The following is a 25,655-nucleotide window of genomic DNA, read 5'->3' as shown; positions in this document are numbered from 1 at the left end:
GTTCACAAGCCTTGGGCCGGCTGCACCTTTGCTGAAGAGCCCCAGTGTGAGCAAAGCCGTCAGACTCCCACCTTCCCCTTACAGAGGAAGGAGGAGGGGATAAGAAGGAAGGACCAAAACCCCCATCAAAGCCTGCACAAACCCATGTGCGGAGGCTCTCGGGTTTATAAGGCGGTTGTAGGAGGAGTCCCGCCCCTCTGCCCCCATCTATTGGCTGTCTCGCCGAGGCAGCGCTGCAGTTGTCAGGCTCACAAGCCGGGGCTCGCCGCTCGCTCCGCAGCTCGCGATGGGCAGGAGGCGGCCGGTGGGGCTGGCGCTGGCCCTGTGGGGCTGCCTGCTGTGGGGCTGGGCGGCGGGGCGCTCCAAGGTGAACCCCAGGATCATCGCGGCTCCCCAAGGTGAGTGCCGCGCTGCGGGGCTGCGGCAGCGCTGGGTGCAGCTGAGAGCTGCTCTCTGCGCCAGGGGGTTCTACCTGTGCCTTTGGAGGAGAGTTGGGCTTTGCCTTCCCTTTGTCCCTTCGGGGGGACTTTTGGCCTCCATTGACACAGGCTGTGGTCTCGGGAAGGGCCTTCTGCCTCCCTTGAGTGCTTTGAATTGGATTTTTAGAGCCTTGTTCCTGTCGAGTCCTTGTCTTTTTCTATTCTCAATGCGTTTTTCCCACAAGCCGGGTCCAGGGAAGGCTGTGAAAGCCCTGAAGCAGCCACAGTAACCATTCCCCCGAACTTGCACAGAGAAATGAAGTGTGCTTGCAGCCTGCAGTTAATTTCCTATTCATCTGCTGTACTTAGCACTGAGTTCAGTGGGTAAATGTTTGCCCAAGATCTCTGTTCTCTGAGAAAATATATACATGTGTAACGGCACGCAAGGACTTAGAACCAGCTCTGCTCTAAGCACCAGCTGAACAAAGACCTGTTTTCAAGCGGCAAGCTTAGAGGACAGCCCAGGCTTCGGCTGTTGAAAAGAGCAGGCGACCGCTGGCTGCTTTTATCGCGTCTCTTCCAAGCTTTTGGATCCATCCCCTCTGGGGAAGCTTTAACAAAAGCCCCCGTCTTGTCCCCGAGGTGCTGATGGTTGTTAAGCCGTGAGGAGCTGAGCTGCGGCTCTCACGCTGCTCTGCAGTACAACAGCTCCTCTGTCTCTCCCATTCGCTGACAACTTCCGAGGACCCCAATTTCCCATGGTTTATTCTGGGCCATCTGTTATTGTGCTGTTATTGAGGATGCCCTTTCCCTGCAGGCCCAGCGCTGCGGGCGGGTGGAGGGTGGTGGGTGCCTGCCTTAGGGGTGTCCCCCCTGCACACAAAGGGGACAGGCAGAGCAGGGAAGGGTTGCGCCTGACATTGTGTTGCTTGTTTTATCTGCTGGCAGATAAAGTGGCTCAGAAAAGGGGATGCGAGGGGGGAGAAGGCACAGAGCCTGAGACTGGACATAGGATGGGGGTCATGCGTTTCTCCATAGATTATTTCCCCTGCCCTGCTTACAGGAAAGAAAGGGGAAGTTGTATTGCTGGGTGCTGGTGTGGTTGGAAATGACTGTCCTGGAGTGAAACTGTGCTGAGGAGTGAGAGAGGGTTCGAGTGGTTGGTTTGAACCTGTCTCCATGGGCTGTGCTTGCCGTGCACGTGGAGTAGGGGCGTAGAATCCCAGCCTGGTTTGGGTTGAAGGGACCTTAAAACTCTTCCAGCTCCAACCCCTGCCACAGGCAGGGACACCTTCCACTGGAGCAGCTTGCTCCAAGCCTCTGTGTCCAACCTGGCCTTGAACACTGCCAGGGATGGGGCAGCCACAGCTTCTCTGGGCACCCTGTGCCAACGCCTCAGCACCCTCCCAGGGAAGAGCTTCTGCCTAAGAGCTCATCTCAGTCTCCCTTCTGGCAGGTTAAAGCCATTCCCCTTGGCCTGTCCCTACAGGCCCTTGTCCCAAGCCCATCTCCAGGTTTCCTGCAGTCCCTTTAGGCACTGGCAGTCTGGCCTTTCCCAGAATCAGAGGGTGGCTTTCCCAGCACTGAGCACAAGAAGAATCTGTCACTGAGACACACTGAAGCCAATTAGTGTTAGGACGCTTCCCTGCAAGGGGATCAGCTTGTGCTCATCTCTGCTTCTGTCTTTTAAGAGCTTAGCTGGGACACAGGCCAAGAGGGATTTCAATTAGGGAGGTATCAGGCATAGCTGTGTGGCACACTCATTACTGACAGTCCTGTGTCCTATTTAACAGATCACATTCTGCTTGCTGTAACCTTCACCCTTCAGGAATAGGGTCTGTGGGTGAGGAGTAGGGCAGAGAGGAGGCTCTGGAGGAGGGTGAAGCAATGGCTCAGGGGCAAAGGACATGCTGTGGGTGCCAGGGTGCCTTCTAACTTCCCTAATCCTGCAGACATAGTGAAGGCAAAACCTGCAGGTCAGCACATTGCTGCTGTGTGCATCCATGTAGGCAGGCTAATCTCTTGCCCTGGGGTGACAAGGCTGCAGGGCTTGGTTTGCTGCTCCAGCCCTGCTCCTGGATGCTGGGAGCTGATGGGGAAGAGCAACAGTCCAGACTGTCTGCATGGGTGCTGATTGCCTTTGCAGTGGTGCAGCGCTGGCCTTGGCCCTGGGCTCTGCAGGTGTCTGGCTCTGGCAGCAATTCGTGTCCTTCAGTTTCTTACATGCCACAGCCCATCAGTAGCACCAGGTATGGCACAGGCTCAGCAGTGACACCTTGAGATGCTACAGCCCTGCAGGTGAAGGGAGAGGCTCCTCCAGGGGCAAACAGTGCATGTGAGGGGTCCTGACCTTGAGCTGCAGTGCTATTAGGGAGGGGGACATTGATGCTGGGCAAAGCTGCTGCAGCCCTTCCATCCCTCAGCCTTGCTCTTCTCACCAGCACCCTGGCCTGGCTGCAAGCACCCTGAACCACTCTGATGCTTAGCCCCATGGTCCCTCGTTGTCCAGTTTCACAGCAAGAAATAGGTGATGGGATGTAGCAAGCTGGGAAGAAAATGCAGCTGGGTTTAGGTGGCACAACCTGAGCTCAGGTCTGAAGGCAAAGGAGCAGAGTTAGCTTCTGGACTGAAGTAATGTCACAGTCCTGGGCACTTGGATGTGGTGTGGGGCCAGGGCAGTGGGCAACCGGAGCACTGTGTTCTGCAGGTGTGCCTTTCTAGGTATAAAGTAGCGTGTATAAAGTGTGTATAAAGCCAGCCCTGAGGCCAGGGCTGCTGTTCTGCCTTTCCTTTGCCTCCCTGACACCGCAGGGCATGAAGAGGTGAGGAAGGGGTGTGCTTTCCCACAGGATCAGCCTGGTTTGCCGTGGAAGGGACCACTGGAGCCCCCAGCACGGGTGGGCAGCCCTCGGGGCTGGGTAATCACTTACTTGAAAGCACATCTGTCTCTGCAGGATTTCTTCCTCTTAGGAAAAGGACACAGGGAGCGAAGGGCTGAGGGCAGCTCCAGACCTCTGCTCATGGCTAAAGCGCTCAAGGTCCTTTTTAGTGACAAGGGCTTTGCCCCATTCCCCTCTGCAGCTGCCCCAGCATGCAGCTGGGGCAGGGTCTCTCTCAGCCATTCCCCTCCCCAGTGTTCTAATGAAGGCAGATTGGAGATAGCAAGTTCCCTGTGCTGAGGTCTGCAGAGTGGGAGGGAGTTCAGCCTTAGCAGCCTGGTGCAGAAGTGAGCGCTTCAACCTTGCACACTGTGTTCTTGCTTCTCTTCCCTTTTATTCCCATCCTCCCCCTACCTCTGTGTATTCTCCTGACTCAACACTGACCAGCTGGGCTTTGCTTTGAGGAAGGTGCATTCACATCCCACATGGAGCTTTTGCTTGTCAGCAGGGATGGTGTTTGCTCTGCGGAGCTGGAGACAGCTGTGTCCTGGGGCTGGGAGGATACGGCCCCTCTGTATGGAGCGGGATGTGGCATTGCAGCCTCACAGTCTCCTGACCGGAAAGTCACCGAGCATGAGGGGAGCAGAGGGAGGACAGTGAGCAGCCTCAGGGCTGGGTCAGGCCACTGTAGCCTGGGGCCTTTGTAGCTGCACAGGAGCAATTTTTAGCTACTGCCATGCTTAAGGTTGTTTTGTCCCTGTTTGCTCATGCACAGATCGAGACAAGCTCACAGCCCTCCTTTCATAGCCTGCTGCATTTACACCTTGGGGTAGGATGGGGCTAGTTTAATTCCCCTATTGCTCACTCACAGATGAAGCTGGAAGGGAGGACAGGTTCTGAGCTGGTGTGGAGCTCACAGCTCCCATAAAAAGCACTTGGGAAAAGAAGCACTTGGCTTTGGGTTTCCTGGACTGGGTCAACTGCCTGCAGCCTGCCCTGGGTCATGGGGGTGTTGACATTGCAGTTCCTGGAAGCTGCCTGCAATAGCTCCTTGGCTCTGCCGAGCTCACCTTGCCCTGGGAAGGCTGTGCCAGCATCTCCGAGTGCCTGCTGGAGCAGTGACTCCGCATCCAGCAAGTAGAGAGCTGGGGAGAGGTGGGTCCAGCCTTGTACTGATGGTGAATAGTGGCAAGCTGCAGGACTGCGATGCCAGCACCAGCTTCACTCCTCGCTGACAGCAGCACTGTCTTCTCCCGTGGTCCCATGGGTGTGAAGCATCTTTGTTAGGACAGTTTCACATGAAGCTCTCGAAGCGTCGACATTTCCAGGAGGAAGCTTCTCACTTTCCCAGCAATGCTGTTTCCTGCAGATGGCTGCTTTTCGCAGGGTGGGGGATGCTGCTCTCCTAAAATGTTGGTGGCAAATATTTTTCCCTCTGTGCAGATTGAACAGGGAAAAACAAAGCAAACAAACCCAGCGAGTGAATCACAACCACCTCCTGTTCGAGAGCACGACACAACAACAACGGCGATGGGCAGGATCATCCGAGTTGTGGCTGCTGCATTGAAACAGGGCTGGGAAAGAGCCAGAGGCAAAGTGCCAGCCCTGGGGCTGATTCAGGGTCAGAAGTGCAGAGGACTGGCCTTTGGAAGGTGATCTGGAGTTGGTGTAGTCTTCAAGCAAGGCCAAACTAAATCAGAACTGGAGTGCTTGCAGCCAAACTAAATCAGAGCTGCAGTACTTGCAGCCAAACTAAATCAAAGTCCTGAGTACAAGATGCTTTTTAAAGAAGCTTGTATGCAGGAAAAGGGCTGGAAGGTGGGTTAGAAGGACAAAATTGCTTCTTTTGCGGCCACCTACATCCTATGGTGTGCAGCTATTCTTGATTGCTCCAAGAATAGGACTTGTTCCTCCTGTTGGGCACTCTTGAGTCCCAGCTCCACCCGGTGTAGTAGGCTGTGTCTAACTGCGTCTGGTGTGAAAGAGGAGTGCTGTAAGAGTGCCACAGGAGCTGAATGCGGAAGCATCTGTGCCCATGGCTTATAATTTCAGAGCAGCTTAAGTCTGGAGCAGCAGGTTTTGTATCAGAAACCTGATGCTGCCCTTGATGACAGCTTTGCTTCTCTAGTGCTATTACTACAGTTTGAACCCTCTTGGATGGTGTCAGCAGCCTTCTGCAGCGATCAAATGGCCCACTTGGGTTAAACTCTTTCATAGTTGATAGTTTTAACTATTTAATAGTTAAATAGTGTAACCACACTTGAGTTAAACTTGTTCTGGACTGCGAGGGAGAGGCCATCACAAGCTGAAGGAGCTGTAGGAGTTTCCTTGAGGAATGCGTGGGCATTCCCAGCGCAGACACTGGCACTTGGGATGCTCCCAGCACCCCCGGCCATGGGTTTGCTCGTATCTTGGATGAAGGCAAGTTTTGGAAAGGCTGATGTGAGCGTCTGGTTTCAGATGGCCATAACACAGTGGTTTGGCTTTCCAAGGCTGAGTCATTATAGGATCATAGGGTGCAGCCAGGGAGGGATGGGAGAAGTCTGGATCTTGTGTGTTCCTGCTGGGGGGGGATCAAGTGGGCAGAAAGGGGGTGTGGGAAGGTCTGCATGGTCCTCCCTGACAGGGAGGCTGTGGGGCTCAGACCTATCTCATGCTCATCACAGGGATGGGAAGCCTACAGCAGCAGGTGGGAGCAATCTAATGGGAAGTCCCTTTGCTGCGTGCATAGTCTCATCTGATTTCTGTAGGGAACTGAAACGTCAGGCTCGCTCCAGAGCTGCAGATCTTGCTTCCCACCTTTAAACCTCTGCAGAGGTTCCACAGGGGACTGCAGAAGTCCCCTTGCCTGTACGCACCTCCTGGTTATCCTCACCTGCACTGGGAGAAGAGGTTTCCAGCTGCCCTGCCCTAAGCAACAGCAGGGAGGTGGGAGATGGCTCCAATGAAGCTAAAAGGGAGAGTGGCTGCTTTGCTGGTGGATGCTCATAAAGGTGCTTGGGGCAGTTTTAATCCTGGCAGGCTTTTTGTGATAAATCAGTCTCTGGAAACTGACCTTCAGAGTGGGAGAAGCAGCTGCTAAACCCATCCCTTTGTTGTTCTGCTGTTTTCCAGTGACCATATGATGAAATAGCATAATCACAGGCCGAAGTTCCCCCGCTTCCGGCAGGAACACGGCGCAGCTCAGGACTGTCATTAGGATCTCCAGAAGAATGGCTTTTGGAAAGGAACAAAACCTGGCTCTAAATATAGCCCCCGCAATCGGTAGGGTGCAGCTGGCAGCTCGGTTTCAGGCTGCTAGGGAGAAGTGTACCTGCTGGATGACAAGCTGCACCCGTGAAATCAAAGCCTCTGGAGTCATCTTGGAGTGGCACGGGCTTCAGTGCTGCATAATTTGGGGGGGGTGAGCACGGAGGAGGAGGGCAGGGGCTGTTGGTAACGCGTTAGCATGCGTACAAACCACTGCCATGCCTGGCATGGGGTCTTTTTGTGTTTCAGAAGCAGAAATCCATCATTCCTGGAGTGGGAATCGCTCCAGTTTGAGCCTTGGGAGCACAAGGGGAGCTCTGCAGCGCTGCCCATGTGCACGAAGCCCTGCCTGGTGGTGGCACAAGGCTTTGATTTCAAGGCTCGTTCCCTTCCTGCTGCAGGTTAGGGGGCTCTTTTGTTGCTGGGGACTGATGCTGGCCCTGGCTCTGAGGCCCCTCACGGAAGAGATGTAGGCTGCATAGCTCTCAGAAGAGCTTTTGAGCCAGCAACCCCATGCCCAGCAGCTGGGTTTCCAAACCAAGAGGGGCTTTTTATCCCCTCGTTCTTCCTGCCCTAGCTCACCCCAGTGCTGAATACTGCTGCCTGCTGCCAAAGGCACTCCGGAGCTTACCAGATATAGAGCAAAAATCAGGCATGTGCCAGGATATTTGTCTTCTGCAGCAACTCTAAAACAGTCTATTTGTCTAGTTAGAGCCTGCTCTGGGAGCTGAGCCTTTCCGCTGCGCCAGCGCCATGCTCCCGGGCATTTGGATTGCACACAAGCTGAGAGCTTTTGTAGGATAGATCCCCAATAATGCAGGCTCAATTGTTTCCTCTGCTCCGGAGCATTTTGCTATTGATGGCAGGGATCTCTCGAGGGCAGCAGCAAGCAGTCACATGAGTACCTCATGAAGGCAGGGTCTTCAGGGGAAGAAGGCAGGGAAAAGGCAAGCAGCATCCTATGGAGGCAGCTGGGAATGCAGGCTGGCCAAGGGCAGAAAAGTCCTCCTGTATGTAGGTGTTACTGGTATATGATACCCATGGCCTTGCTCTTTCCTTCGGAGGGGTGCTTGGAGGGAGTAGGAAGCAGTTGGGGAGGGTTGTGAGGAAGGATAGCGTGAGGTTTGTTGGCAGATGATTAAATGCTGCTTGTCTCCAAACTGTCTTGGGGGAGAGACAGGATGCGAAATATCAAGCAGATTAAACCCGTTGTTCTGACTTGCTGTGAGCTGCAGATAAGAGGAACGAGATGTGTGAGGCATCAGGGCTGGCTATGAGTAATGTGGGCTCCCCAGTTGTGTGCCCCCTCTCTGTGCTCTCACACCTCTCTGCTCTGGGGTTCCCACAAGTGCGTGCACCCCTTAGCACCCCGTCAGGCTACACAGCCCCCACATCCTTTCCAGCCTCCTGCAGGTTGCTTGTGCTGCCCAGTGCTGGGTTCTCTGCTTTGCTGTGTGAAGGACACAGATACAGATAACAGAAAGTAGCACACAGCCCTTGCTGTGAGTTGTGCTGCTTTCGGGAACTGAACCGCATTTCCTACAGGATGGAGGGCATGGAAAAATTCCAGTCAGTGCTTTTACCCCCCCCCCAGCTGATGAGAAAGCGTTTTGTCTTCACTGGGAAACTGTTTGACTTACTCCATCCTTTCTGGGCACACATGTGCTCTTGGGATGCATTTGTGGGACCATTTGGCTAAAGCAAAGGCAGCTGCTTGTTGCTGCCCTGCTAGGAGGGGTTGTGAAGGACACGAGGTGACTGATGCCCAACCAGGGCTGGTTTGACCCATTTACCCTTTGGCTCTCATGACCATGGGTCTCCCCATGGCAAGGAGCTGCGTGGTCCCCAGGAGAGGGCTTTAAGGAGCAGGAACCACACGTGTCTATGGTCCCACTGCAGTAGGAGAGTGTTTTAGCACTCTCTGGCTGCCTGGTTTCCACTGCTGCTCCCCAGTGCTTTTTGACTAGTGGGGGATCACAGAGGAGTTCGGGGGGGGGGGTGTCCCTGCAAGCATCCTGAAAGGAAGGGGAGACCAAGGGGGGAATGCAGGTAGCACAAACCCCTCCCTCCTGGGATGCACCAGGCTGGTGGGCACCAGCCTATGGCCATGCTCCCAATCCCCTACGCTGTGCCATGCTGACTAGATAGGCAAAAGGGATAGATGGAAACGAGGATGGTAGTTGGCTTTGGGAGGGCTCCAGAGTGGTAGGAATCCGCAGGGGAATGGGTGGTGTTTGTTCTGCTGTTTTGATGTTGTTTTCTATGGGATATGAGTGGTGTTGGAGCACTGAACCCGAATGGTGTGGGGCTGCCCTGGGCACCGAGTGCTGCTCCCTGCGGGGTGATCCTTTGGCTTTCCTGTGCCTCTGCTTGCCAGCCCTGAGGAGCAGCGGCCACCAGCAGGACACCAGCTCCGGAGCTGCAGCTGAAGCGAGGGGGCAGCAGCAGGGCAGGTTGGGGTGAGGAGGGTGGGTTCACACCTTTAAGTTGCATTTTCACCCCTTTCCCAGAAACCCCTCCCACACAAGCGTTTCATTTCCCGTGGGGCACATTGCAACTCGTGTGGAACCCATGCAATTACTGCATGGCAGGTCAGAGCAAACCCCCCCGGACATCCTCCCTGCATCACCTCACCGAGAGACAAGTTGTTCCTATAGAAACCCTTTGGTTTATTGTTGTTATGGGGTCCCAGAAGCCCATGAGACTGCTTGAAGTGTACATCCTTTGGGAAGCTGGGGGAGCACTTCCCCGCTTTCCTTGTGTCACATCTTTCCCTTTGGGCAAAGTCAGAGGGAAGGAGAGCCCAGCAGCTTGGTGAGCACAGCAGCTCCTGGAGGCACGCTTGTTCCCACTGAAATGTCTCAACTTGGGAATTTATAGATGATCTAAAAAAAGACCCATGGATCTCTGAATCCATGCCGGCATTCGTCATGGAGCTGGGGAGACAGACGGCACATGGCTCTGGGATGGCAGCAGTGTGGTGCACTCCAGGCCTTCTCCCAGGGATGGAGGGGACCTGTGGCAGCCCCCCTGGGGTGTCTGCATCCCTCAGGGGTGGGTGTCGTGACTTCCCATGCTCCTGTCATCTGCTGGTGGGGCTCCTGGAGCTGGTACTGGTCACGCAAGTAGGAAATCCAGGGATTGTCCTCCTAGTTTTCAATAGTGAAACTGGAACTGCCCTGTGGATGTTGTCAGAGCTGGGAGCAGGCGCCCTGATCCCCCAGTGGGTGACTAGGGCAGTGGATGTGGGTCACATTCCCAAGGATAGCAGTTGGTTTCTGTGTGCTGAGCTGCTTGTCATGCATCCTGCGTGCGCGGGGAAGCGGGAGCGGAAGAGGGATGGGTGTCATTGAGGCAGAACAGCTCTTGTGTTCCCAAAAGCAGGTGTTCCCGGGAGCACAGAGTCAGCCCTGACTCACGGCCGGGCCACGCTGGTGGCAGATGAGTGCTCCTGGCACAGGTGTAGAGGATGAGACCCAGGGGACTCCCGGCATTGCCAGCCCTTGAGTCAGCATCGAGCAGGCGGCTTTTCCTTCTGCCGTCAGAGCCAGTCCCAGTCAGACTGCAGCAGAGACATGCTGCTAGCAGGGTCATAATCTGTTCTGTCTATGCCAAAAGGAAGGAAGAAATAAATCGGGAGATGAGGAATTGTTTGGAGAAGGAGGGGACCAGGAAAGGATGTGACCGGTGCCGTGATTCAGGCAGGAGCGTGCCGTCAGCCCCACCGGCAGCAGAGCAGGTGGCAGTGTCACCAGCGTCACACGGGGAGGGTGGGATGCAGGATGGTGATGACTGAGGGTGTTACAATGTGCTGCAGCAGGCAGGGCTGCCGGGTGCATTGCCTGCCGTCGGGAAGCACGGCAGCACCGGAGATGGAGCTTCTGCGCTGCACCACTTGGCATCCCGGTTTGGTGGGTGGCCTGGCCCCATGTCCCCATGGAATGGCAGCAGGAGTTGGGAGAGCACAGGCAGTGGTGTGGGTGATGCCAAGGGGAATGTAAACCCCACACTCAGGTTTCTCCTCTTCATATACCACCGGGGGTCCCACGTCAGGGGGTTGTGAGCAGCAAGTAAAGGATCTGCCTCTGACTGCAGCAGCTCCCAAGAGGCAGCAGGTTCTTCCCTTGTTCTCTTTCCCAAGCTTCTCATTTTCCCAGTTTCTGATTTGACAGTGCTGGCACCAGTGCAGAATGGAACCATCACCTCCACCTTAAGGAGATGTGGTCCTCCACCAGCACCAGTGAACAGCAGTTCACCAGGGACTAAGCGAGTGTCTGGGATGCTGGAGCTGCTGCCCGACCAGGGAATGGTGGGATGTGAAGTGAAGTAGGAGCTCTGCAGCTGAGTTAGCCCTCCAGCAGGGAGGGAGCTGAGTTTGCCTGCAGCGAGGCTGCTTCTCTGGTTGTTCTGGAGGTGGGGACACACTTCCCGTGCGCAAAGCTTTTGAAACCCAACAATATCATGGTGCTGGGGAGGCTCTTGGTGCCTTTCTGAAGGAGCTAGAGAGACTTTGGGGGGGCATTAAAGCTGGGTTTGCCCAAGCCAGGTCTAGGGAGGCAGGCACGTTTCATCCTACCAGACAGGAAGGATTGCTCTCCCTGTCATCCACATTGCTCTGTGTGTTAAGGACAGGCCTCCCTGACCTCATCCAGAGCACCTCCCTCTTCACTGCCCTCCTTCCCCGTGACCTCACCCTGCAGGCATCCTTCCGAGATGCACCAGGCTCCCTCCTTCACCCTCGTTTAATATCATTCTTCAGGCTGCTGTGGTACCCTCCATCTCACTGCAAGCACAAAGCTGCTCTTTCTCCCATTCAGGCCTGGCCGGGGTTAGCATTTCAATTGACAATCGGGCCATTGATGTGCGCGCTGCCGTGGGGTTTGCAGTAAATGCCAGGCAGAGGGACCAGCGGGGTTAGGGAGGTGCTGGAATTAGCCCAGTGTCCTCTGCAGACTTGATTTTGGAGGCAGGGTGGTGGCAGGGCCATGCCTTCCCCCTCCCACGGGGGTGAGCCTTGCTTTGTAGTGCCAAAAGCAGCCTGGGACTTGCTAAGGGAGGCATGTTCCCTTCTCTGGGACATAGTGTGGGTTGTTGGATGCTCTCTGCTTCATCATCTGGAGAGGGGCTTTGGACAAGGGCCTGTAGGGACAGGCCAAGGGGAATGGCTTGAACCTGCCAGAACAGGGGAAACTGAGATGAGCTCTTAGGCAGAAGCTCTTCCCTGTGAGGGTGCTGAGGCGCTGGCACAGGGTGCCCAGAGAAGCTGTGGCTGCCCCATCCCTGGCAGTGTTCAAGGCCAGGTTGGACACAGGGGCTTGGAGCAAGCTGCTCCAGTGGAAGGTGTCCCTGCCCGTGGCAGGGTTGAAACTGGAGGAGCTTTGAGGTCCCTTCAACCCAAACCAGGCTGGGATTCTATGATCCCTGACTCTTGAAGTTATTTATACCACAGTTCCTCTGTTCCAGGTTTCCAGCAGGATTGCTGCCCCATCCTGTCGGATGAGCAGCAGAGACAAAGGTGACCAAGCCCTTTACCTAAGCCAGGCTGTTGAAGGCAGAGCAGAGGCTGAATGCCAGCTCTGCAGGTCAGCAGCAGGCCTGATGCAGGGGCAAAGGGACAGCAGTACCAGCTCATGGAAACACCTTGAATAACCTCCCTTGTAGATCAAGTTAAATCAGTGCTGGAGCCGCAAACAGGCTTCTGGGTGCTGGCTAGCGGAGCTATTTACTCACAGTGATTCACTGCTGTCCCTGGGGAGCTGCAGGGTAAATAATACATTGACGCCATCCAAATTATTGGTTTGGGCTTGTTTGTTGCTGGTTCTTTGGAGATAAATGTGCTCCTGCAGGTTGGTGTGAGCCACGGTTCGCACAGGGGCAGTGTGGTGGGAAAGCCTCCAAATGAGACCAAGGGTGAAAGGAGCATGTGGGGCTGAGGTTTACAAAGGTGCAGGAGGAACAGCTCCAGGTGTAAATTATCCTGGATTAGCAGCAAATGTGGGGGCCGGGATTGAGGTCTGAAAACAGGAACTAAGATTGCTGAGGTTGGGACAGACCTGTTTCCAGTGCTGGGTTGTACTGGTGGTAGCTGGATGGTTGAAGGGCTTTAGGGGTTCTGTGTGAGCCTGTTGCTTGGGTCAAGAGGGGGGTTTCGAGGGCTGGACAAGGAGATGAATCCTCCCTGGCAAGCATAGCCTGAGTCTGTGGTTGGTGAGTTCCTGGGCTACCTGCATGCCTGGCTGGCTTCCTGCTTGAAGGCAAAGGAATTGCATAGTCACTTGGCAAAGAGTGGATGCCAGCTTCTCCAGCAGGCAAAGCATATGCTCAGGAGTCCTTGGACAGAGGAGAGGCTGGGGCAAGGCTGGGGAGGTGAGCAGGAGCAGGCAGGGATTCTCATCCCTAGCCGCTGGCTCCCAACTGCTGTATCCCCCATCCCAGTGTGCCGGAGGTGTTGTGTTAGCGAGGAGCTGGAGGGCAGAGATGGTTTCTGTACCCTGGGACAACTTCACCTCTGTCTTTGTGGCCAAGGTGACTTTGTAAAGAGCAGCCCATGGGACTGGTAGGGTTTCCTCTCCCAAGCTGGGGGCTGGCAGCATCCCCCCCATAGCCAAGCCTTGCTGGAGTTGAACCCCACAGGGATTGGAGGCCCACCAGCTTAGTGAAGTGGGGGGGGGGAAGGCACAACTCAAGCAGGCATTCAGCACCCCAGTGACCTCTAATAAGTCTTTCTCACTTTTGGCTCCATGGCCTTGGCAGGACCCTGCGCAGCATCCTCTGAGCAGAGGGGGGCTGCTGGGCTCGGCAAAGATTGTCCTTTGCCATGAGCAGAGGGACACGTGCCATGGATTAATGGCCTGTCTGTGCAGGCAGCCAGCTCTAGAGACACACACAGCCTTTGTCGCTGGGAGCAGCAGCATTGCCAGGAGAGAGGCCCCCTCTTCTATGGAAGAGGGAGAAATGAAAGCGGAATGCCCTGTCACACCAACCAGGGGTCATCCCGAGCCCAGGCTTCTGCCCCTGGGAGGAGAAATCCCTCTTGTGTCATTGCTACAAACTGTGGCAGGGGATGGGGCAGCCTTTGGGCTCTGGAATGGGGACTCAAAGCTGCCCAGGGGTGGCTGCAGCATCTCGGAGAGTGCTGTGGGATCCGTGGATCCCATGCAGGAACAGTCAAAGCCTTGGGGAGGAGGCTCACAACTGTGCCATGGGGCTGGCCTCCCACACCTGAGTTGGCAAAGCAGAGGGAAAATGAGGATGTTTTTAGGGAAGAGGAGCTGGAAAAGCTGGAAGGTGAAAGCGGAAGGAAGGAGGGGAAGGACAAGCAGTTCTTCCTCCCAGCTGGGCCTGCAGAGCTTCCCATCTGCAGCAACCGGCTGTGACGTGGGTCCTGGGTCTTGCAGCTCACTTCTTGTTCACATCTGGGGGTGGAGATGGAGTTGCAGCTTTTTGTGCACCCTCCCCCTGTCACTCGTGGTTCCAAAGCCTGTCCATCCTTCCTGGCCCATGGAAGGAGGATGCTGACAGTGCAGCTGGAGGCTGGCGAGGAGAGGTGTGATGCTCTGGAGCTGGTAGGGGATGACGGCATGGGGAGGTTGATCCCCATCTGCAAGGCATGGCAAATGCAAGAGTGTGTATGAGCCACATCAAGGAGATAGTTACTTGGAGGGGTTGCCAGAGGATGTGCAGAGAGGGGAGGGAGCCCTTTGTCTCCATGCTGTGAGGCAGGAGGCACTGGGCCATTAGAGCAGGTGGTAAGGATCCGCTTCTAAGTCACTTTGAGCTTCTGCTCTCTATAGAGCTCCAACAGTGAAGTTTCCCCTTATTTTCCTCCTCCATCACCAGCCCTTCAGGGATGAAGCAGGGCTGCTCCATTGTGTCCTGCTCCAGCTCTCCTGTCCCCTGGGGCCAAGGGGACAATAGCTGAGCTCAGAGCCTGGGAGCTGCCTTTCCCTGCCTGCCTGGAGCCAGGCCAGGCATCCCTGCAGGGCCCCAGCCCTGCGTCCTTGTTTTCCTCATCACTCCCACCGAGGACATAGGAAGGGAGTGGATCAGCCTCAGCTGCCTGTGAGTGCTGCCGTTGCCCTGAGCAGTGTGTCCTCTGTGCTGTTGTAGGTGCAAAGGAGTATGTGTTCCCCAGGAGTGAGAAGTACCCAGTCTTCTATCATAAAGAGAACACCTCGGCCATCTACATCGGAGGAGAGGGAAAGCTTTACTACTATGACTTTGCAACCTCTGAGAGCTATGTGGTAAGGATGCTCTGCTTGCAAGTTTGGCCCCAGAGCTCTATAACAAAGTGTCCAGCATTCATCTCACAGCCAAAACACTACATACCTTGCTCAGGGTGTTTGCCCGCATTGAAGTCAGGCCTGGGAGGGTCTGGTCCCTGCTCCATCCATCTGGGAAGCCCCAGCGTGGGTAGCATGAATGGCTGCAGCAAGGGGAAGTCTCCTCCACTAGGCATGGGTGGATTCTTCCCAGGCTGTGATCCTCCTGAGGACTTTGGTGCCCAAGAGGGAGAATTTTTCCCATGGGAGACCCTTTCCTTAGTGTGAACAGGGATGCTCAGGTTCATATCACTGCCGGGAAGCTATATTCCCAAATACAGCTTCCCACTCTTGGAATTCTGTCTGGTTTTCCTCGAAAGCAGGAAGCTCTGTATCAGCTGGCAAGTTACTACAGCAGGGAACTGCCCCAGTTGGTTTCTCATGACCCCTCCTTGCCCTTCTCAGACAAGTTGCTTGCTGAACTTTGGACCAGATACTTCCCTTGTTTCCAGGAACAGTGTGGTTCACGTGTCCCATCCCTTGGATGCCACCACCCCCTACTGAACACCCATTCCCTGCAGTGACAGATCCTCTCCCCAGATCCTTTGGCAAGCAGCCCAGCCTGGTTGCCAGTCATGCTGCTGCTTCTCCCCATCACTTCGAGGGCCTTGGGAGATCCAACCCAGCATCTGCAAGGGGTTTCAGGTGTGGAGAAGGACTGCATTGCAGTGTCTGATGACCCCACTGACGTGCTTGCCTTGGCTCTTGTGAAGAGGGTGACCAGAGTGTGGTGCCTGGGGCTGAGCCCACTGCAATTGGCTTTTAAAGGGAAGGAATTCAAGCAGATCTCTTTCTCTCTTATCCCAGGAAGAATTCCCAGTGAAAAATGAAGGACAGTGCATGATGCCTGGGAGCTCGGTAGGTCCTGCCTGTGGTGGAAGAGCAGAGGGGTGAGGGCTGGAGGACTTGGGTTGAAGGACTGCTTGGGAATGAATTGTGTTCTCCTCGTGCACTCTTTGGGTGAAGGCCTCTGGTGCCTGTGGAGCAGATCAGATGGGATGGTACTGGTTTCTTCCTCCGGTTTCAAGACCCATGAAAGCACTAGGAGTGTGGTCGCGGTGCTGCTCATGCTTCTCTTCTTTCTCTTGCAGGAAGACAATAAGAATTACCTTACCTTAGTGGAAAAGTATGGAGATGGGATGTTAGTGTGTGGCACCGGTGCCTGCTCTCCCACCTGCTGGAACCTGGTATGCTGTGAAGCCCTTGCTCTTTTGTTCTGTGCTATCTCTATCTGTAAGATGATGCCCTGATCCCCCTTCCAATATCTGCAAAGCCCAAACACCATCTCCCTCGAGGAGCTCATCACAGCAGAGATCTGCATGTGGCACCTCCATGCTCAGCTTGTCACAGCCCCCTTGTCCTCACCTCCTGCCTGCAGCAGGGACTCTGCATGGCCTATTTGACAATGGGTCCTCCTCTCCTTTGGGCTGTGCCAGCCAAGGATAGCTGCTCCGCTCCTGCCCCAGGGGTGGATGTGGGCCCCTGGCTCCCCAGCCTTCCCTGAACCGATGACACTCAGGGACCATTTCTGTCCTTACCCAGACACAGAGGAAGGAGAGCACTCCATGGGATGGAAGAGGCATTGCTCCTTTCACCCCCGACTCAAACACCCTCGTCGTTGTTGATGGTAAGTGTGTCTGCTTATGTGTTATCAGTGCTGTGCAGGGAGGTTGGGCTCTCTGTACCAAACAGGGGCACCTCAGTGCTGCTCCAAGGGCTTTGTCCCACTGCTTTAGCTGGAGATCAGCCTTAGCCCTTCTTGCTTTGTCACGTTGAATTGCATGTCCTTCTAGGGCAGAGCATAGAATCATAGAATGGTTTGAGTTGGAAAGGACCTGAATATCATCCAGTTCCAACCCCTGCATGGCTCAGGGTTGTTCATTCCTCTCCAGGGCATGGGGCTTGAGACTCTGCAGGAGGGTAGAGTGCAATGGAGACAGCAGGGAAGGAGGATCCTGCCGTAGCTCCACTGCTCTGGGCCTGGCAGAGGGGTGGGTGAGGATCATTCCCAAGGTAGAGCAAAAATCGGTCCCTCTGCTCTTTAAGGAAAAGGAATCCTGCCAGGACTCAGTGCTAGGCAGTGGGACTGGGTTTCTTAACCTGTACCCACCAGCTCTGTGGGTCCCTGTGTCCAGAGAGTTCCCAGTTCTTTTCCTTCTCGCAAGCCCCTCTGTCCCCTCTGGAAACAGCCGGCTGCAATGAGCCTTCCTACCCCACAGGTCACGACATCTACTCCACCATCAAGAAGAGCCAGCAGAACGGCAAGATACCCCGATTCCGTCGGGTGAGAGGGGGAGGAGAGCTCTACACAAGTGACACGGTGATGCAGAGTGAGTACAGGGGCCATACTGGAGGTGTGGGACCTGCCACTTGGCCCCTCCAGGCACACAGGTTGGGCTCTGCCAGCCTACAGCTGGGGGCCCGAAGTACACAGCACAGCATGGAGAGGAACGTCCTCCCCTCCTGCCAGGTCACCTCTTTGCTTCTAGGACCAAACAAATGACAAGTGAGTGCCACTTGCTCGGGGTGAGGAGATGGGGAAATGGAGAGAAACATGTGGCCAGTCCTCTGGCAGATGCTGGAAGGAAATGTGGTTGTGTAAATCTGCCCATCAGCTGCTGTAATAGAAACAGGAAGAACAGCTTCCACTGCGGGCAGTGACTCTTTCCAAACCCCCAGCCAGGGCAAAACCTTGGGGCAGGAAGGTGTTGGGTGGCGAATAGGGAAAAAGGACTCTCCTCCGTTTCCATGAGCTCAGTGGGACACTGGGAAATGGGAGATTCCTGAACCCCTGGCCAAAGGGAAGAGTCAAACCAGGGCAAAACAGAGCTTGCAGGAGGAGGCAACCAAAGCACCAGCAAACAAGCTGTTAGAGCTGGAGCCACGAGGCTGGTCCCATGCTTAACACAGAACTCTCTGTCATGGGGGTGCCAGCTAATGATGCTCAGAGGGACCTGCTGCTGCTGGGGATGCCCTTTGTGGCAGTGGTGTATCAATAGGAAGAGCATCACTGGGTATTCCACAGCGGAACACAAACAAGAGTGCAGCCTGCTCCCACTGAGGGAGCTCCATGATGAGAGTTTTGCTGTGCAAGAAGGGAGAATGGGCTGAAACAAGAAGAGAGAGCAGATGAAAGGTGTTCAGGCCAAGGTTTTCTGATGGCTCCTTTCCCATTACAGACCCTCAGTTTGTCAAAGCCACCACATTAAGGCACGAAGAACCTCACCAGGACAAGATTTACTACTTCTTCCGTGAAGACAACCCGGATAAGAGTCCTGAGGCCCCTAGAAACATCTCTCGAGTGGCCCAGCTGTGTAAGGTACCAGAGGAACAGAGTGTGGTGGGGAGGCAAGGACGCTGCAGGGGTGGCAAATGGACATGCCAGCTCACTTGGTGTTATGGGCACGTGATTTGGCCCCTTTAGCTCACTTCTGCCCTGTGCCACAGAGTTCATGTGGGGTATGGCTGTACCCTTTGGCCTTCCCATCCGCTGGCTCGCATCAAGTGTACCTCTGGAGCATCCCTCAGTTACTAATCCAAGATGCTGGACAGGGGAGGCACTTTGTGTTCTTCTCTGCTAAACCCTGATTCCCTGCTTTTCCTCTCCCTCCAGGAAGATAAAGGGGGAACCGGTTCGCTCTCTGCTTCCAAGTGGACCACCTTCCTGAAGGCCAGCTTGATTTGTGTCGACCCAGTCACCAAGGGCAACTTCAACTGGTTGCAGGATGTTTTCTTTGTCCCTGCGAGTAACTGGAGGCACTCCAAGGTCTATGGGCTCTTCACAAACACCTGGTGAGGGTCTCTGTAAAGCAGAGAGATGTCCTGTCCCACAGCCCTTTAGTCTCCTTGGCAAGCATGTGGGTGCAAAACAACCTGAGAGGACATAGTCAGCAGCAGCACGATGCACACAGCCATGCTCCAGCTGCAGTCAGATGGCCAATGTCTCCTGACCCTCTCTCTTTGTCTCGTTGTCTGCAGGGGAAGCTCTGCTGTTTGTGTCTATTCCTTTGGGGACATAGACAACGTGTTTCGAACCTCCAAACTCAAAGGCTACAATGGTCCCAACCCAGAGATCAAGCCTGGGCAGGTGAGTGAGGGATAGGAGTTGCCCAGATGAAGGGGGGGAGGCCTCCCAAGAGCTGGTCCCTGCTCTGGCACTGCAGGTGGGGAGCACAGTCCCACCACTGAGCAGACGGGAGAGGGCTGGGGCAGTGAGGAAGGTCGCAGGCACTGTGGGAAAGGCCTCAGCTTTGATCCCAGAGGCAAAAGGAGGCTGGGTAAGGTCCAACACCTTCATAGGGAGCACAGGGAGATGGGCTCAGATCTGCCTCAGCAAATGGGTCTGTGAGCTCTGGTGGGTGAAGCTGGAGGATAGAATCACAGAATGGTTTGGGTTGGAAAGGACCTTAAAATCATCCAGTTCTAACCCCCTGCCATGGGCAGGGATGCCTCACCCTAGACCTTGAATACTGCCAGGGATGGAGCATTTACCATTTCTCTGGGCATCTTGTGCCAGCACCTCAGCACCCTCACAGGGAAGAACTTAGGTCCTTAGATCCAACCTGAACTTCCCCTGTTTCAGTTTGAACCCATCACCCCTTGTCCCATCGCTCCAGTCCCTGATGAACAGTCCCTCTCCAGCATCCTTGTAGCTCCTTCAGACACTGGAAGCTCCTCTGAGGTCTCCAAGCAGCTTCTCTTCTCCAGGCTGAACAGCCCCAGTGTTCTCAGCTGTCTCCATACAGGAGGTGCTCCAGCCCCTGATCATGCTCTTGGCCTCCTCTGGACTTGCTCCAACAGCTCCTTCTTATGTTGAAGGCACCAGAACTGCACACAGTGGGGTCTCACCAGAGCAGGGCAGAGGGGCACGTTCTGCAGGGAGACCACAGCTAGGGCTCCCCCAGGCCTGACCCTGACGGTGCCTCTTGTCCCCTCCTGCTGCAGTGCGTTTCCTCTGGCCAGCACACCCCGAGTGAGACCTTCAAGATCGCTGACAGCCACCCGGAGGTGCAGGACCGCGTGGAGCCCCTCTCCCCCACCAAGAGCCCCCTGTTCCACAACAAGCACCGCTACCAGAAGATTGGGGTGCACGAGGTCTCTGCGGGCGACGGGCGCCGCTACAACGTGCTTTATCTGGCAACAGGTACTGTGAAGCTTTCCCTATGGAGTTCCCTGGAGCTTGGTTTCCCCTCGAGGGCAAAGAATCCAAGGGAATCAGACAAGACCCCCAGTGCAGAGCGAAGCCAGGGGATGTGTTCCCAGCTTGGCGTATGTTTGCCAAGCAGGAGAGAGCTGCCAAGTCGCAGCACAGCTCGGTGCATACAGATTTGGCTGCAAAGGCTGAAAGCAGCATCCCAGCATGTGGGATTTACCCACTTGGGCTGCTTCAGGCCTGTGGTAGAACTCAGGCCAAGTGTTTTTAGGGCAAGGGAGGGGTAGCACAGCCCTCCCCACGTGTCAAGCAGAAATCCTTTGCAAAGGGACCCACTCCATCACCTCTTGCTCCTGCTTGCTCTAGTGCAGCAGTGCAGGCTTCCTGTGAGGCCAGCACCTCTGGTTGGAGACACAGCCAGAGCATCCCAGCTGCTGGTGGCCCCAGGGCAGCTGGAGATGCTACAGAGCTGGGACAAGTCAATTCAGCTGTAGGAGAATGGGATGGAGAGTAAGGGTTAGTGAGCTGCCTGGGAGTTACTTGCTGCATGGAAGGCACAGAGGTCCCTCTTGTGCCTCCAGGCCTCCGTGGGCTTGCTCCCTACAGCTCTGTCACCCCTCTTCCTGTGCTGGGCTGGGCTTTGTTCCCTGGCACTTGTGGAGGGGCTTTCTGGGGTTTTTGTTTCCTAATCTGTGATTAAAACAGATGCAAGCAGTTCGCAGTAGGTGGCCTGGCTTGGATTAGGGCCCACACATGCTCCGGTTGGTTTGATCCTGCTGAAAGCTGTAGTTTCAATGCAGCTAATGCCTCACAGAGCAGTCAGGAAACCTGCTCCAAGGTGCAGGGCTTGGCTGCCCACCCTTGCTGCAGGCATGAAGGCACCTGGGGGGCCCTAATCCCTGCCTGACCCAGGGTTACATCTTCCAGCTCCCCTGGTTGGTGGAGAAGGGAATGACTCCTTGGGAAGGGGAAGCCAGGCTAAAAGAGGCAAACAATGAGATTCCTGAGCTGTGTTCCCTCAGGATCTGCTTTCCCACCCCTCCACCAAATTGGCTTGTTTTCCTTACCCACCAGTTTGGAGTCATTTCACTGGGGCAGGAATCAATTTAACCAGAAGAACAAAGGCAGAATTCCCATGTTTCAGCCTCAGGCAAGTGATGAGATGATGCTTGGGCAGGAACAGTCCAGGGATCAAAGCAGAGGAGCTCTAGAGCTGCTGGGTTTTCATGCTGAGGCTGGTGAAAGCAAGCAGAGCCAGGTCCAAAGGGTGAGGAGAAATGGGCTCCTCGTGGCTGGGAGAATGACAGTGGGGACAAGGCTGGGCTGTGGGAAACAGGCAGAGCAAGCAGGCTCCTTCTCTGTCTTCTCCGGGTGGTTGGGTAGAGGAATCCAGTGAAGCCCTGCTCTGTGGAATGGGAATTGTTTGCCACAGCGAGGGCTGGAGGCAGTGCTGGTTCTCTGCCTGCTTTCCCACAGCTCCTCTGCCCTGCCTCTCTGCTCTCAGCCTGCTCCATCAGGGCTCTTCCCTCTTTCTTTCCCAGACAAAGGATCCATCCACAAGGTCGTGGAGCTGCCAGATGGGGTGCAGAACATCATGGAGCTCCAGGTCTTCCCAAAGAAGGACCCAATCCAGTCCATGATCCTGGACCACAAGAGGGTGAGTCTCTCTGTAGAAAGGTTGGACCGCAGCTTTAAAAGCAGGCAGCAGGGGAGGCAGGGACAGGTTTAAGGACAGCCCATGGATGTGAAGGAGCCTCCTCGGGGTGGGTTATGAAAGGTCCTGCTTTGCTAAGGCTGGGCTGATGGCCCCAGTTCTGGGTGGTCAGTGAGCAGCAGAGCTTTCTGGACACCTTGTCTCCTCCAGAGGCATGGGAAGAATGAGGCTGTCTGCTCCTGGGCCACATCCTGGAGTTTCTCTCTCATTGTCCAGCCTTGCTGGCAGATGAGCTGTGAGCAGTGCTGGTGCTCCATCCCAGAGGTGACAACACTGCTATCACCTCATGGAGCAACTTAGTTAACCACAGGGCTGGTGCGGGAAGGATGCTACTGCCCCTCCCAGGATAGGGACTGCGTTGCCTGGAGACCTACCGGCCCCACTGATGAAATCATGGAATCCCAGCCTGGTTTGTGTTGGAAGGGTCCTTAAAGCTCATCCAGCTCCAACCCCTGCCACAGGCAGGGACACCTTCCACTGGAGCAGCTTGCTCCAAGCCCCTGTGTCCAACCTGGCCTTGAACACTGCCAGGGATGGGGCAGCCACAGCTTCTCTGGGCACCCTGTGCCAGCGCCTCAGCATCCCTTTCACAGCCAAGCTGCAGAAGTGCTGGACACTCAGGTGGCACCGGGATGAACTCCTCTGCTTTCCTCCTGCAGGCGATGCTGTACGTGGGCTCAACAGAGAGAGTGATGGAGGTGCCCATGGCCATGTGCAGGGTGTATCGCAACAACTGTGACAGCTGCCTGCTGGCCAGGGACCCGTACTGTGGCTGGCTCAATGGCTCCTGCCAGTCCGTGTACCTGAACCGGTGCGTGATGCCATCAGCTTCCTTCTGCTTGTTTCCTTGTGAGAAATACCCACACTTGGTGTTCCCCTGCCTGGCATGTGGTTTTGAGGTCATCTTCCTATCACAGAGAGAGATGAGCCCATGGTGTCCGTGCAGTAATCCATGCAGTAATCGTGCACACATGTCTGTGCTGTCCCCAAAGCAAGCCTTCCCACAGCACCCTGCTCTGGAGGGGGAGAGATCCGTGGGGTTTGAGCACCCAACCCCTCTTTTGCTGTTAGAAACGTGCACAGGTCTGCTGGTTGTGATGCTCTTCACTGTGGTGACTTGCTGGGTCTCACATTTGTCATTCATCACCCTCCTGAGTTGTGTGTTTGTCCTTCCGCAAGTATCATCAGGTGTTTAAACACTTCTTCCTTACCTAATCCACTGCATCTTGTATGGGCAATTCCTTTCTTAGCCCTGAAATGCTGCTTCCCTGATGTTAATGCTTATTCCCATCTCCTAGGGAGGTGCATCAGAACCTGAACCTGGACCCATGGCAAGGGAAGTGCCAGAAAGGGGACATTAAGGAAGGTATGTGAATGTTTTGAGCCATAGGCTGTGAATCCAGGGAGTGTTTTGGGGCAGGGGGACTGATTCTGGAGCCTTTGATAGTTGTGGAAGGGGTCACAACTCATTGCAGGGGAACTGGGAATGACCATGCTGAAGCCAGGACACCTCCAAGCCCCTGCTTGGGGTTAACTGCTCGATAATGCATTTCTGAGCTGGGTGATGGGGCTGGTGTTTGCTGCTGTCCTGGGAGAAGAGACTTCAGGTGTGGGTCAGGCCCTGCTGTTGTCATTCAGTGGCTGTATGATTTGTCTCCATTGACCCAGCTGTTCTTCCCTCCAGGCCTGTGGGAGAATCCGTGGTTCCATGTCTCATCCCCTTGTTCTCAATCTCTTCCAGCAGATGACTATCAGAACATCACAGTCGTCCCTTTCTCCCGCTACTACCTCAACTGCCCCATCGAGTCCCATTATGCCACCTACAACTGGTACCACAACAACAGCCTCATCAAGACCTGCAACACCACCCACCCCCAGCAGGACTGCTTCCACTTCATCCAGAATGTGAGCCACATCCACTACGGCCACTACGTCTGCATCTCGGAGGAAGATGGCTTCAAGCAGGCTCTGGTGAAGGAGCGCCTGGTCAACCAGCTCAGGTTCATGTCCCAGAAGGGCCAGGCCACCATGACCTTCGCCTCTTGGCTGCAGCTGCTCCTGATGGTGGTGTTGGTGGAGCTCTTCCACTGACCACGATGGGGCTGTGTTCCCACCGGCCTGGCTGCTGCTGCTGCTCCTGCACTTGCTGTCTGCTCCTGAGGCCACTTCTTTTAGTCATTCCTTGGACATTAATCTTTGCCTGTCCCCAAAGGGGTCTTGGGCAGCAGCCTCTCCATCTTTGGCCTTGGTGGAGGAGGCATGGTGGGGAAGATGGGACTGCAGGGCCAGCTGGAGCAGGGTCTGGGGACAGGGAGGGAAGGGAACAGGCGGGGGACGTTCACTGTACCCAGCAGCATGGTGTCAGCCTCCCCGCTGTGGACATTCAGGGGACTCCTGCCAATGTGCATGCACTGATCCTCAGGGCACAATGACTCCTCTCTTTAGGAACATGCATGTGATGAAGAAGAGGAGCCAGCCCTTGGCCTTTGGAACTGGTTGATCTATGCTTCACTCCAAGTGGGGACTGATGCCTCCCATTTTTTGTGGCTAATGTCTGTTAGGGTTGGAGGCAGCTGGATCACTCCCAGTGTCGCATGTGAATCCCCTTCTGGTCTGGAGACTTGGGCTCTGGAAAGGGTTGAGGGTATGGTTTCATTTGATTTCTGTTTCGCAGCTGGCTTTGATGTGGAAGGGAGATTGGGAACTCGCACTGGAAACCTGCAGTGGCAGGCCCGGAGTGAGCATTTTGCATGGAAAAGCCTGGGAAGATGACTAGATTTGGGGTGTGGGGAAGGACAGACCGAAGGGGACAGGAAGGGAAGGTGGAAGCAGAGCCCAAACCAACCCCAGGAGGCCCTGGGAAGGAGTCTGAAACGCACAAATCCTCTGCAGGCAGCTTAAGGGCATTTCTGTGTGGGCAGCAGGCAGTGCCTGCTCCCTGCGCCTCTCCTATGGGAGAGGGACCGGGCTTCCTCAGGGATGGAGGCAGCAGGCGGCTGATCTCAGGGCGATGCTGATGGGCTCGGGGGCGCTGCCGCGGCTCCCCCACCGCCCTGAGCAGCTCTGCTTCCCTCCCTCACCATGAAGGGACCAGGGGCTTTGCTTCCCTTGGGCTTTGAGGTCTCCAAGCAAGACTAAACTGTGAAAACCGGGATGTTCTCCCTTGCGCCTGTGGGCAATGGGGCGATCCCACACCTTGTCCAAACCTTCCCCAGCCTTGGGCTGTGCAGGGGGGACACATCCTGTCTAATGCTTCCAATAACCTCTCCTAGCAGCACAGCTCCTGCTTCGTGCCTGCTCAGGGACACTCAGGAGTGCCCGAGGGGTCTTTATGGCAAGGGGGAGAGATGCCCCGTGTCTCTCGTGACTGCAGACTGTGGACAACGGGCCAGAGCTTCCTACTGCACTACATTTCCAAGATACCCCCCCCTCCCCCCGAATCTAGGATAGAGCTTCCTTACATCCCTTCTCAAAGCACTTTAACTTTGTGAACTAACAAATACCTATTTATTATCAACTGGTGATTACTGCACTTGTATAATTTTATAATACTCTAGAAAGTGGGTCCAAATTAGAGAAGAGGGAAAAACAAACAAACCACAAACAGCTACCAAAAAACAAACCAACAACCTTTCAGAGCTGTGACCAAAGTGAGAACGTGACCGCTCAAATAAAGAATGGAGAAGAGCAGAAAACAATGGGAAAGAGTTTTTTGTGTCTCAATGGGAGCAAGAGATGCTGCTCCAACCCATGCTGGGGTCTCTCTTGTCCCTCTTCCATTGCCCTCTTCCATGCCCCAGCCCCAGTGCAGGGGCTGTGCCCATCCCTGATGTGCAGTGGGGTTGGAGCTGACAGAAGCCTCCCGTGCTTGGTCTCTTAGCGTGAGGTTTGGCAGAACAACCCTCTGCTGGCACTGGAGGA

The 25,655-nt window shown here is 55.2% G+C and overlaps 1 protein-coding gene across 2 annotated transcripts; it reads left to right on the top strand.

Moving 5' to 3' along the window:
- Positions 1-232: 232 nt before the first annotated feature.
- On the top strand, positions 233-25,434 carry SEMA7A (semaphorin 7A (JohnMiltonHagen blood group)). Of its 2 annotated transcripts, none has more exons than XM_031045977.2 (14): positions 233-398; positions 14,657-14,790; positions 15,676-15,726; positions 15,960-16,055; positions 16,411-16,495; positions 17,088-17,198; positions 18,048-18,187; positions 18,482-18,660; positions 18,847-18,955; positions 19,813-20,011; positions 21,562-21,677; positions 22,394-22,545; positions 23,033-23,100; positions 23,479-25,434. In XM_031045977.2, exons 1-14 carry the CDS (start codon positions 287-289, stop codon positions 23,823-23,825), a joined length of 1,899 nt encoding a protein of 632 aa, XP_030901837.1. In that variant the 5' UTR covers positions 233-286; the 3' UTR covers positions 23,826-25,434. The 2 variants fall into 2 exon arrangements, with proteins under 2 accessions (XP_030901837.1, XP_005145832.1); XM_005145775.3 differs by having other exon boundaries at positions 23,476-25,434.
- Positions 25,435-25,655: the final 221 nt, after the last annotated feature.

The sequence above is a fragment of the Melopsittacus undulatus genome, chromosome 9 (genome assembly GCF_012275295.1).
Source record: "Melopsittacus undulatus isolate bMelUnd1 chromosome 9, bMelUnd1.mat.Z, whole genome shotgun sequence".
Taxonomy (NCBI): Eukaryota; Metazoa; Chordata; class Aves; order Psittaciformes; family Psittaculidae; genus Melopsittacus; species Melopsittacus undulatus.
The sequence above is the reverse complement of the archived record's forward strand: the minus strand, read 5'-3'. Positions and strand labels throughout refer to the sequence as shown.

Excerpts from the sequence above, each read along its gene's own strand:
- SEMA7A (XM_005145775.3), top strand. The coding sequence starts at position 287 with ATGGGCAGGAGGCGGCCGGTGGGGCTGGCGCTGGCCCTGTGGGGCTGC. Across the intron at positions 16,056-16,410 it reads CTCCCACCTGCTGGAACCTG|ACACAGAGGAAGGAGAGCAC; the intron begins GTATGCTGTGAA and ends GTCCTTACCCAG. Across the intron at positions 20,012-21,561 it reads CGTGCTTTATCTGGCAACAG|ACAAAGGATCCATCCACAAG; the intron begins GTACTGTGAAGC and ends TTTCTTTCCCAG.